General features: G+C 52.3%; 1 protein-coding gene across 1 annotated transcript in view; it reads left to right on the forward strand.

The window, feature by feature from the left end:
- Positions 1-239: 239 nt before the first annotated feature.
- The window catches only part of DPYSL3 (dihydropyrimidinase like 3), a 39,120-nt gene continuing 26,347 nt past the window's right edge, over positions 240-13,012 (forward strand). Inside the window, exon 1 of the mRNA XM_042790181.1 lies at positions 240-595. Coding sequence (XP_042646115.1) covers positions 278-595 — 318 coding nt within the window. The 5' untranslated portion in view covers positions 240-277. The remainder of the gene's footprint in view (positions 596-13,012) is intronic.

Genomic DNA, 13,012 nt, shown 5'->3' on the forward strand with positions numbered 1-13,012 from the left:
CGGGTCCCCAGCCCAGCTCCGCGCCGCTCCCGCGGGTCCCCAGCCCAGCTCCGCGCCGCTCCCGCGGGTCCCCAGCCCAGCTCCGCGCCGCTCCCGCGGGTCCCCAGCCCAGCTCCGCGCCGCTCCCGCGGGTCCCCAGCCGCCGGTGAGCGGAGCCGCCCCGCCCAGGGGCCGGCCCCGCTGAGCCCGCCCCGCCCCGCCCCGCTCCGCCCCGCCGCGGAGCCGCCCGCGCCCGCGGCCCCGTCCCGTCCCGTCCCGTCCCGGCGGCGCGGCGGGCATGGCGGCGGGCGGGCGGCGCGGCGGCGAGGAGCTGCCGGTGTACCTGGCGCGGCCGGGCTCGGCGGCGGTGCCCCGGCAGAAGCGCGGCGGGCTCTTCTGCAGCGTCGAGGGCGCCTTCGAGAGCAAGACCCTGGACTTCGGCGCGCTGCGCGTCGGGCAGCGCCGCGCCCCGCCGCCTGCCCGCCCCGGCACCGGCCCCGGCCCCGAGCCCGGCCCCGAGCCCGGCGCGGCCCGCGGCCCCGATCCGGACGCCGGTGAGCTCCGCGCCGCCCCCGACGAGGAGCGGCTCCAGGACCTGGCCCCCGCGGACGACAGGGTAGGGGCCGGGGCCCCGGCGCTGGGACCGGCGGTGCTGCCCGGCGGGGCGAGGGGGGAGCGGGCAGGGTTCGGGCGCCTCTCGTCCCCGGGGCTGGTCCCGGAGGAGCCGCAGGCGGGGCGGGGTGTGCTCGGCTGCCCGCAGCCTCCTCCCGCGGCTCCGGGCGCGAAGGCGCCTTCGCCGTCCTCCTCGGAGCGGCGGCGGTTCTGGCCGATGGGCTTAGAGGGTGCTCGCCGCGTTACCGGAGGGGCAAAGCCGAGTGTTAGAGTGGCCGACGCCGTTTGCTACACTTACTCTTTTTATACTTGTGCGAAAAAATGCCTCCCCCTCTCCATCCCACCCCCCACAAAAAAAAGGGGGGGGGGGAGCGGATTTTGGAGCTGTTGCTCCAAACCAGGCTGATCCTTATCGCACAATGCCACAAATCAGAAGTGCCACATCAGAAGTGAGGGACATCCCCTTGATCTGGAAGTGACATCACTGAACGTATATCATCGGGCACAAAGTTTCTCAACTTGTGCCAAATTGCAGGTAATAATCAGATTCATCCAGCTCCGCGGTGTGGATCCTTCTGCCAGAGGCTGAGATGGCTTGCTTTTTTGGTTCTGGTCTCGCCAACATGAGTTTGGCAAAAAGATGAGTGTTGAGTGAATTCCTAAGTTGGGATTTCAGTGACCCTGTTGCTTATTTATATATGAGGCAAGTAAGGCTGCTACCTGGCCTGTTGGTCAATGAGTTCAGTTGGGGCTGAACTTTTTAGTAAATAGATGTCTTAAGGGCACTGGTTTTCAAGGGTGAACAGGGCAAATTAACAAAACCCATTTTTAAAAATGGAAGCAAAAATCACTGAAGTAAATAGTGAGCCTTCAGCTTAAGCTGAAGTGGTGTGGTTGTCTCAGGGTTCTGCAGAAACCTCAGCTTGTGTCCAGAGTGCAAACCTTGATAAACTGCATACATTTGTGGAGGACTAACCTCACCAGCTAGATCCTGATGGGAGGAGAAGCAGCGAAGTGCAGTGACTTGGCCTTTTTGGTTTTGGGGAAAATCACCAGTCTGTCCTTAATGTCTGCTATCTTCTGTAGGAACTTCTATGTAGGCAACGGGTTGCTTTGAGGTTTCTTCATTGCACTTTAATTTATTCAGCCTCTGCTTTTTGGTTTCTTATTGGCACACTATTTGGTTCCTGCTTCTGAGCTTTGCTCCTTTACAGCCTGTTTTACAGAGTCAGGAACAAAATTAACGTTATTCCTATCAGTACCAACCTTGTCCATATGGTTCAAATAGCAGCTGCAGAACTGACAACTCTGTTAACAATTTTATGCTGCTGCTTGTTGGAAAGGAAACAGCAATTCACAACGGCCTGTCTGCAGGCTTTGCTATGAGCTTTTCTTTATTAATTGTTCCCAAAATTTGAAACATTGTTCTATTTTAAGGTCTTATGCAAACCCTTATCTCTGGAGTTTTGTAGCTGAGGTTTTCTTTCAACAGCTCCTCTCTTCCTGATGATTTCTACTCCTAGATTTCTTCCTCCGAGGCCTTCCTCCTGATAGGCATCAGCAAGCAAACCCTTTGTATCTGCACCTCTTGCCCAAGAAGGTGGGAAGCTTCATGTATGTGTTCTGGTGCATACACGGCTAGAAGGAATCTGTGGCTTGGTACTAACAGCTTTCAAGTTTAGGACTGTCCCTGAGAGCAGGGCAGTCCCTATGGGAAGCGCATACGGAGGCACGCTGTGTGCCTGCACAGCAGTGGAGAGTTCGCTTGTGTTGAACTCTGCAGATTCGGAGCACACAAAGGCTCTTTTGTCAAGGCAAATCGAATTTCTTTGAATAATTTCACAGATTAAGAAACAAAGAGAGAGGTTAAATCATCTGCCCTTGATCAAGAAACTTGTTTATTAGGAAAACTGAAAGTAAGAGACTTGCCTGTGCACATGTGCACAAGGCAGCAGAGATGTATCTCCTAATTTTTACAGTGAACAGTTTCTTGGAATTACAACAGACCTACACACCTTTTTTTTTTTTTTTTTTTTTTTGGTGTCATGGCATTAATTACAATTAAAGCACCAGCATTTCTGCAGGAAGACAGCTGTAATGTGTAACTGCCCAGTGATAATATGTGATGTCATACAACCTGCCAGTGTAATCCAGGCCCAGGTAGCTGTTTCAACTTCACTTTGCTTTATCACAAAGTCTGTTGGAAGGACAAAAACTGAGCTGCAGATTCGGATGTAGTGAAGCAGTAGCTACACTACAGTGAGGGATATGGCTGAGAGCAGTTACGTGCCATGCCTTTGCCTTATCAGTGGGGATTTGAGCTTTGCCAGTTAATTCAGAGAGAGGGAGTGTGACCGGTCGTTGGGGCAGGGGGCCAGGGATGGCTGCTAGTGGAAGCCCTGGCTACGGAGATTCCTGCCTGAGCGGGCAGATGGGCTTTCTGAACTCAGCCACATCCTGGTGCAGGACTCGCCCGAACAAGAGATGCTCTCGCTCTTTGCTAAAAGCAGGAGGCCCCTTTCCCTGGTATGAGAATCTGCTGCGCAAGGGTGGTTACTGAAGAACACTTAAGATTTGGAGGAACAAAGTTGGGAGGGGGGGGGCAGTTTCTGTTGTGATCTAGACTATTCGCAGAGACCTTATTTAACAAGAGTGATTTAACTTTTGTTCAGGTTTTGGTCAGTAATTGCCTATATGGACTCTACACTTGTGAGGTTTCCTTCAGTTTTACTTAAGAGCTGCCATGCCTTTTGTCTAACCAGAGTGGATTACAATGCTTACTTTACTATAATGAAGTCAAAGAAAGTTTCTCTGTAGGTTGCAGAAAACACCCTCTGAATTCCTGTGGTAAGGATGTTCACTGAGGGCTAATAATGTATGACTAGGTGCCGGAGAGCTGCAGGTCTGTGGAGGCAACGTGGCTTTGGGGATTGGGAAGGAGCTTTACACTCTGTGCCAGTGCCTGGGAAGAAGGTAAACCAGAAGTCTGTGGTAGCCTCCTCCACATACCTCCTTGCTGCTCAGCTGTGCAGAGATCCTGCTTTCTCATCCTCCTGCTCAGTAACACAGGCAGGAGCACTCGGCTTGTTACGCTCCCCTCAGACACTTCGTCCCGTCCTGCTGCGTGGTTCTGCAGTGAAGTCGTCATTTCCAAGGCAACTGGCTGTGCTCCCACAAACACGGGATTGCAATTTCACCACAGGCTGGGGCAGCTCGTCAGCCAGGCAGCCAGGGAGGAGGAGGAGGAGAAGGAGAAGGAGAAGGAGGTGGAGGAGGAGGAGGAGGAAGCTCCGTCCCTTTGCAGGAGCCGGGAGTGTGAGGGAAACTACTGGGCAGTGAATGCAGGCGAGGGGTCCGACCCCTCCAGAAAACCTGCTGGAGCCAGACCTTGGCTTTCTGCTGGAGGTGGCCAGTGTCACACGTGCCTCCTCGTGTCCAGTTGTGTGACACCACTCAGATTCAGTTTCTGGTAAATCCTAGAAAGCCGTGCAGGGCTGCCTCAAATGGAGAAGGAAGCTTGAACTAACTTATTTTTCTCCTGGTTTTTCTAACACTTGTGAAATGTGCTATGACTTCAGCATTCAGCTTTTTTTGTTTCCATTGCCAGTAATTTATAGCAGAAACACCAAGCCAACTGCAGTCTTTTCCTTACCAGTGAACTCAGCGTGATCTAAAAGTTGCAGTTGTGCATTGCCTTGTAGCACAGTTTAAAATCTTGCATTTGTGGAAGATATCATAAAGCACATTGATAGCTTTAATTAATAACCTCAGTATCACCCCATTCAGCAGAGAGCTCAGGATTTTGTTTTGGTTTTACTTTTTTTAAGAGAAGGATTTGGAGTTATGTTATTTCTGGTATTTCTACAAACAATAGGAACAAACCCAAGCCACTGAACTAGTTCCTACAATGCAAAGACAACAGTGAAATCTGTATTATAATTCATGGAGTTTGATGCTAAATATGGTCATCTTTATTGAAAAAAAATCCCACACATTTTTGTTTGTGTTTTTTAAGAAATCTGATGCCTGAAGCACAACAATAAGAGGTCAGTTCCTTGGCTGTTCATACTGGGATACAGATTACTGCCAACAGTTATGCAAAACTGAAAAGTTTGATAAACCACCTCCCTGTGTAAGAAGACTCAGATAATAGATTTCGTGGGAGTTGCACAGTAGGGCTAGTGTTGTAAAGAAATCAGGGATTCAGTTGAAGAGCTCTCACTTGCTTCAGAGAGCTTTTGTTTTAGGAAAAAAACTCACCTAGCGCGGAAATAGTTGGACTTACCGCACTACCTTGTGGCAGCAGTCCTTGGTTTGCTCTGTCCTCACTCTCAGCCCCGGGTGGTGAAGACTTTGGAAGCTGCCGGGCCCCATCAGTGCGGTGGGAGCGGGGAGCTGGCTGGTGCGTGCGGACTGCGGGGGTGCCTGGCCACCGCACCCCTAAGGCACCACGCCGGCACGCCGAACTCACGCTGCCGGCGCTTTGGGAGGGCGACGCAATGGTTATTCTGGGTGATGTGTTCTTGAGAACCTCGTGCTTTTCCTGGGAAAACGTAGGTCTTTATGAAGAAAAGAAACTGGGTTTTGCAGCTAAGTGTAACAAAAGGGGTTGACCGATCACTCAGTTATGCATTGATCCAGCTATTCTCAGCTGTCTCGGAGCAGATCTCTCTCCTCTGAAAATGTGGGGGCACTGGATGGGCTGGCTGGCCTGACCTGCCAGGTGGGTATTTCTGCTGGTGCCTTTCTTTTGTGTCATGACCCCAGGATGAGCAACATTTAGAGGGATTCTGGGCTGGTGGCTTAGAAGGGGCTCACGTGCAGAGCAAGGAGTTCTTTTCTATGTCCATGATAGGGTTTATATTGCTCTTTACTTTTGCAAAATGATACACCAAAAGACTCTTTATATAAAATAAAAAGTCGTTGATATTTTTTTCTTCACATTTAACGACTAATAATAGATCCTAGCTGTGGCACGTTTTATGGGAGCAATGGGGCATCACCTAGCATGCCATGGAGTACACCATATACAAGATGCACTAGCAATAGCCCATTGCAGCAGGTAGGAGAGGTGATGCTTCTTTTAATACCGCATATTTTTTTCTGAGGTTATCAGAAAACACAGCAAGACCTGCACCTGCTGCTGCATCAGGAAAAGTCCGTTTTCATAAACAGCTTCCAGAGCAGCTGAGGTTGCTTCTCCCTTGACCGCAGACCAGCAGTGTGCTCGCTCAGTGCTCTTGTGAGGGGTGCCACCAAAAAAACACCTGCAGCAGGAGCTGGCAGCAGTGATGCAGCAGCTTCTCTCCTCTGAAGTGGTTCTGGCTGATGAAGCTCAGCAGGGTACAAGGGGCCTCTGTCCTTGCCAAGCTGCTGTCTTTAGGGTGAGGTGCAGAAACGAGGGGCTGGTTCCCAGGAGTCTGTTGTCCTGGCAGAGGTGTCACAGAGGTGTCACCAGCAGCCTCCTGGCAGGTAGCATTCAACTGACAAGCGTACTTTGGGAGCCAAACAAGCTGCGTGAGCCACATGGACATTTCTTGTTCTCATAAATTTGTGTGACTTTTGAGATACACGTTTTAAGAAAGAAAGGAAAACAATGCACAATTCTGAGAAGTAGCTAAACATTCTGAGATTTGCAAGGCAAGACACACTGCTTTCTCACTTGGAAGAGGCTTTGTTGTGTTGGAAACTCCTCTAAGCACTTTTTATGAACATAGTTGAAAGTGTCAAACACAAATTTCAGTAGGTTTAAATTGAAATGAAACATTGTGGTTTGGCTGCAGCAAAATAGTTGGCTCTGTCCAAAGTAATCTTTTCCTTTCCTTTTTATCTAAGATGTCACTACCTCCAGCAGGCCAGAACAACCCCAGCTCTGCCTGTGCTCTGGGTGAGAGGAGTGTTTGTCTCCGGTATGTGCCAGGCGTGCCGCTGGCAAGGTGGACTAGGCTTTTTGGGCTTTCCTTTCCCAACGGACGGTGTCTGGCCGGCGCCGGTACACGGGTCTCCTGGCAGGGTTCAGTGGAGCTGCCACGCTGATCCCCTCCTTGTGCTGGGCAGACAAGCCGCTCGCCAGGCTCCCGCGCTGCTTCGCTTTTGCACAAAGGTCTCGCCCGGTCACCCCCAGTCCCGCAGCTGGGCTGGGGGCTGGGGGCTGGCAGCCCGTGCCCACCACGCCGGCCCTGTGATCGGGGCAGCCGGGGGGAAGCGGGGCTCTCCTGTGGGAAGGGAGGGGATGGCGAAATGTCCCGACCCTGTCACACCCTGCCAGCACCCCAGCAGGAGCTTGCAAAGGGACTGGGCGGGTACAGCTCCGTGGGAGGATCGTGTGGGGCTCAAAGGGAGGGTGTATGCAGTTAGTGGGAAGCTTTATGCACCTGTGTTAGAAGAGACTCTTCTCCAGCATCGCTAGTGACCTGGAAGGAGGGGTACAGCACATGTGCAGGTGACAGTGATGTTGTAAATGCCAGCTGGGGAGGAATGATCCCAATGAGGACACCGAGACACCAGCCAAGAATGAAAAATAATGAGATTCACCTCTGAAAAGTGCAAGCGAACAGACCTAGAGAAAGACTGTAAATCGTAGATGCCATTGCAAATAACATCAAAATAAGGAAGTTTTGTGATGACACCCAGAAAAGTAATTCCATATGTGAGGCCTACTCTTCAGAGGTGGTCTGGGTCAGTGCAAGCTGGTTGCTGACAGTCAGCCCTAATCCCAAGGAAGACCATGGTGGAGACCAGCTAGAGCTGCATTTGCTCTATCGCTTTATTTTGAGTGAAAGCTTTCCCTACACAGACCCCTTCCATCATCACTTCTGCGAAGAGGTGGAAAGCGGAGAAGGTTGATTTTTCTGCCGAGGAGCAGTTGCTATGGATGGCTGGAGGAAATGGGAGGAAGAAACAAAAAACAAACATGCCGGCAGCCTTCCTGGAGACAGGGCTGAGAGGCTGGAAAATATAGCTGGACCTTGGCTCGTTCAGCTGGGCTGGCTCTCAACTGTGGGTCGGATCCAGCAGCATCATTCCCATCACTCTGCTGGGAACAGCCAAGCCCCATTTTACAACACATGGATTTGGATCCAGTAACGGGTGTTTCCTTTCAGCTGAGGGGGGATAAGAAGCAATGCTGAGCAGAGAACTCAGACCTTTCTAGTCTTTGCTCTGCACGTGAAAGGGAGTGAGACGGGTGCCTGTATTTCATGGACTTGGGCTAGCCTCTCTGTGCTCTGAGGGAATTGAGTCATTTCAGTGGAAATCCAGATGCTCTTGTGTAGCCAAAGGTCACCCCACGGATGGAGCTATTTGTGAAGTGGAAGACATCTCCCTCCAGGCTTGGCATTAGCGTTTTGCCAAGGATGATGTCTTGGGTGAGCGGTCTCCTCTAGCGCAGGAGCAGCAGGAGGGAGGGAGGCATCCAGCGTGTTGGTGCTGTGCACCACTGTCCCCACTGCAACAGGCAGCGCAGCATCCAGGCACCTCCCTGCCCCGTCCCGGGTGCTGGTGTGGCTGCAGGCGTTGCTGTGGAGGCTGTGGGATGTGTCTGGTTTTCTCTGGGATGTAAAACAGGCAATGCTTCCAGTGAGCTGAACTGGCCTGCTGGTGGGAGCCAACCCCAGCTGGGTACCTTCAGTTTTGGAGATGCCTGTGAAGAGGGGAGCTCTCATTAGCCTGGCTTTTGCCAATTAGAGAAGGGGTACCCGTGTGCTTCCCATGTCTGCTGGCCAGGGGTATCAGACCTCCCGCAGGGGCTGCAGCAAGGTCTTGGTGTCCCTGGACTTTCTTTTTTTGCGGGGTTCTTTGCCGTGACAGCCCAGCAGCCTGCAGCAGGGCCTCTGCTCACGGATGAGGACTGGAGAGTCATCCCTGAGGATTTCTTTAGTGCCCTGGATCACTCCCTGCTTGGCCAAGAGCCTCCGTGTCCTGGCACTGCTGGGAGGATCCTGTCCAGGCTGGGTGTCTGGTGTTGGTGGGGCAGGCCATGGGGCGGGGGTTGTCGGAGGCGCTGGCAAGTGGGAGAAGGGCTGCAGGGTGGGACAGGGAAGGTGGCAGCAGCATCCTCCAGCAGCTTTGACCGCCACAAGTGCCCTGGGGCCTGTCCCTGGGCTCTGGTGACATCCTGTGGCAGCAGCACCCATCACCAGCCCTGCGCTGCTGGCACTGGCCGCCTGCCAGGCCAGGGCTGGGTGGGGGAACCGTTGTCCTGGCTGGGAATTAAATGTCTCTCAGGGCACCCCTCATTTTTTTCTGCTAACCTGGCTGTATGCTTTGCTAATTCTCCTTCTTTACCTTACTGCTACTTTAATTTGGACCCTACTTCTGCGCTCAGGTTTTAAGTCCTTGAGTGCCTGAGGCCATTTACAGGTTCAGTTTTTGCTGCCACGTATCCTTGAGTTCTACAAGCCCAGTTGCCACCACCTTCTCGCTTTTGTGTTTCTCTCCCTTCTCTTTTTTTCCCCGGTGTGATTTCTGGGGTGAGCCCAGGAGCTTTCTGCTCCTCTCTGGACCTTGTGGTTTCCCCAGCCCTCCCTTGCTGCTGGGACCACCGTGTCCTTCCCGCTGCCTGTCCTGTGGTGGTACCGGGGGCTGTGGGGCAGCAGCTTCAGCCCCCTGGGAGGCAGCGGTTCGTGGGTATTTCCCATTGCCAGCCAGCCTGGGGGAGATCAGCTCCCATCGTGCTAACCCTGCAGCCCGGGCAGTGAGAAGAGCCCAGCCCTGCACTGCCCAAGCTGCGGGTTTGGGGACCCCCACCCGCCCACGGAGCTGCCGCCTGCTCTGGGAGAGGAGGGCGATTTGACGTTCCCAGGTGCCCGCGCTGGATCCCAGTGAGCCTCACCCCGCATGTCCTCAGCTCGGTTTTGGTTTTCAGCTCTTCTGAGGCTTGCTAGTCAAGCAGCACTTGGGGGCAGACGGTAGCTGGGAAGGGAGCTGGGGAGAAGAAACCTGAGGGCTTGGGTCAGGGGGATTGTGAGAGAAAGGCAGGGGATCGTTAATGTACGCAATCAGTAACAAAACAGGGGCACACAGGCTGCTCCTCTGGGCTCCCTGCATTTCCACCGTGCCTTCAAAGGGAGAAACTGGAGAGAGGCACTGTGCACCGGCGCTGGCAGGGGTGGAACGTCTCACCAGTCGCTGCCAGCGCTGTCAGCAGTGCTGAGCAAGGGGACGGGCAAGGGGATGGGGAGCCCGGCAGTGCCTGTGCCCGCAGCCCCCTGGGCCAGCCTCGCTTCTTCCCAGCCCCAGAAAAGGCAAAGCACTTGTTGAGCCACTCAACTCAAGGGCATGTCACTGCTCTGCAGGATCAGGCTGTAATTGAATTAATTCGCCTTGAAGCAGCAGTCACTCGTGTACACATATTAGCATATTCCACTTGACGTGTTTGGTTTCAACCTCATTTATTTCTGGCAAAGAGAAGAGTCAGCTTCTCCCTCACTTGGACACCTTCTCTGTGTGCATGCAGGGTGCAGGAGCTGTTTTGTTGGGGGGAAATTCCCCTGTGCTGGAGCAGGGACAGGTCATGCTGTTGCAGTCTGGGGAGGCCCTGCAGTCCTCTTCAGGCTGTGGGAATCCCAGGGGATGTTTGCAGAAGCACCGATGTCCTGTTGTCTGAAGGAGAGGCAGCAGGAGCCGAAGGCAGGCTTGCTCAGCATGACTGGGGTCCTGGGGGGTGCAGGCCTGAGGCCACCAACCAAGTTCCCGTGGCAGCTAGCCACACAAGTATGTCCATGCCCAGGAGTTCAAGTCTCTTTTGAAGACAGTAGTTAGGTGCTGCTGTCATTAGATACTTTTGCAACGTAAGTTTTTGTCACCATCCAACAGACATTCAAGGTGCTCTTTTTTTTTTCTTTCTTATTTTCCTTTTATTTATTTTTTTTTTCTTCTTTTCTTTTAAGGATAAGTAACTAAAGCCTGCCTGGTTTTTCCAGATGAAATGTAGTTATATGGTAGATGTTCATTTAGTTGACCTGTGAGGCAGTTGCTCACAGTCTGTGGGAATGAGCCCTGCCTGCAGGCATATGTCCCCGGGAGAAGCATTATTGGGGTGATGGTCTTGAATCCCCTGCCTGCAGCAGGCTTGGAGCAGGCAGAGCATACCTTCTGGACCTGAGTCTCCACTGTGCCTCCAAACACCATCCAGAAGTGGGGCTTGCTCTGGAGAAATGAGGGATCTGGTCACCCATGAAGCCTGTTGACTGCTGGGCCTCTCAGCTGCCACTGGTGACAAAAGCCCATGATGAATGCCATGTCAACACCACCAATTGTCCCTTCCCACCTTCCTCTTCCTTGCTGGCTACTGTTGCACTTTAGCATAAGTGGAGGTTAGGAATCTCATACAGTAAATTAAAGCACCCTGGTGTTAGGCCTGTTCTTAATTGCCTCATCTGGATAAGTGTAGGGTGGTCCACAAACCTCAAGGTGTCCCCAAGCCACAGGGTGGGAACTGATAGTTTGATAGGGATGTTGTCTCGGCGCTTGCTGTGCGTGCGCTGGAGCTGCAGTGAGCTCCAACCCCTTCTGGGGACTTTTGATATTTCAGAGCCTTTGTTATGTTCTGTGAAGCATTGTCTCAGACGAGGATTTTGTGGGTGGCATCATCACCTGTCACCTCAGTCCAAAGGAGGAAGAAAGGAATGGTCCTGAATAAGGCTGCAAATAAATTCTGGCTTGAACAATTACCCACCCTAGTGTCAGTTTGGACAGGTGATTGAAATCATGTGGTAATCCAGTTGGAGTGGCAGTAACACCTCCTACTTTTAATGTAAACGGTTCCTTGAAAATGTTAAATGCTGATCTAGAAGTTTAGTTTGTTTCAGGCTATACATCTGATTTCCCTCCTTCTTTCCACTGACACAGCTTCAACGTATATTCTAGCCAGCAGAAAACTAAGCAGAGTTGCTCCACTGTGGAAAATCTTGTGTCCCTGCCCACCACCTGCCTCATACAACGTGCCTCTCCTGCTGCCTCCTGGCAGACCTCACGTGTGTCTGGCACGAGCAGCTGAGTTCCACATTCCTTCCCATTCATGTCTGCTCCGGAGTGGGAGTTTGAAGGGCCGCAGAGCTCCATGTTGCCTCTGGGAGATGGTGTGGATGGTGGGAATGGTGAGAAAGTCAGTGTAGTTGTGAGTGTTTCTTAGTAGCAGAGCCAGTGGGCTCTCTTCCCAGTTTCCTCCAGCTCTGGCTCTCAAGTTGAACATGAGAGATTGGGAGAGCTGGAGCCAACAGCACTGAATAGCATGGTTGTCAAACACTTGTGAGCTCTCACCACTTGGAGCTGGACTCCCCCACAGAAGTAAGGGTGACTCCGTGGATCTCAATGGGAAGGGGACAAAGAGTGTGGAGGGAGAGCCATGGCTGTGGGTCAGCAACCCACTTCCTCCAGGGACGGCACACACGAGCACAAGAAATGCTTCTCTGAAGTTTGTGTGTGGTGAAAGTTCCAGGTGCACTGGGACAGGAGTGCGTGACCAACCTCTTGAGACACCGTGTCCTGCCAGAGGTTCCCTCTGGAGAGGGTGCACCAGCTGTGGTGTTTCTGTCCCTTGGATTCACCGTGCCCCAGTGTAGGTCAGCCCCTGATAACTCATCTGCTAGGAAAGAAGAGAGGATGGTTTTGTACAAAGAATACATATGGGGAGGAGACTGCATGTGTGGGGATGGGCTGTCCTTACAGGTCTGCTGAACATTATGACATTTGAGCCAGATTATTCCATGACTGGTTATATTCACTGTACGCCAGTAAGAGCCATTGATCACAGACATGTAGGGCTGGTGGGATCTGCTTTCGTCCTTTGCACTAGAGCTGGGTCAGCAGCATCCTGGTCTTTACAGATGGGTGTTGAGCCTGGCTGCCAAGTCTTGACAGACTGTGGTCAGAGCTGGGTTTGTTTTGGTGACAAAGACCTTGCAGCAGCACGTGCCTTCTACTCCGTGTTCACACTGCTGGTGTTCCTCGCCGTGGTCCTGTCACCCATCGTGCCTGTCCACAACCACGTAGTGCCATGTTATTCCTGTTAGGTGTTTCTGAGGAGATTAAGAGCTGTAAGAGTATTGCCTTTTTAAAATAACTTTCAAATTGACCTTGCTTCTTGTTGAGGATGGTTCAAAGCATGCGAGTAATGCCTCGCTGACTGCACCTGGAAGAGGTCCTATGGAAAAAAGAAATCTTTTTCCATTTTTAATGTTTTGGGCCTAGGGAAGCATGTTTTACTGTGTATTTGTGCAAGTGTCACATAGCAACCAGGAGGAAAGCACATCTTTTCAAAAGAAGGGTCTGAAGTCACCATGGTTGGCCAGCATCCAGGGGGCTGATGCAAGCTCAGTTCTTGAAACTGTCAAAGTGCTCAAGTCAGCAGCATCTGTCTGAGTAGTCATTTATCTATTATTAACTAATTAACTGTTCTTCCAGATGAAGTAACATGGTG

Source organism: Tyto alba, unplaced genomic scaffold (assembly GCF_018691265.1).
Source record: "Tyto alba isolate M040663 unplaced genomic scaffold, T.alba_DEE_v4.0 Super-Scaffold_17, whole genome shotgun sequence".
Taxonomy (NCBI): Eukaryota; Metazoa; Chordata; class Aves; order Strigiformes; family Tytonidae; genus Tyto; species Tyto alba.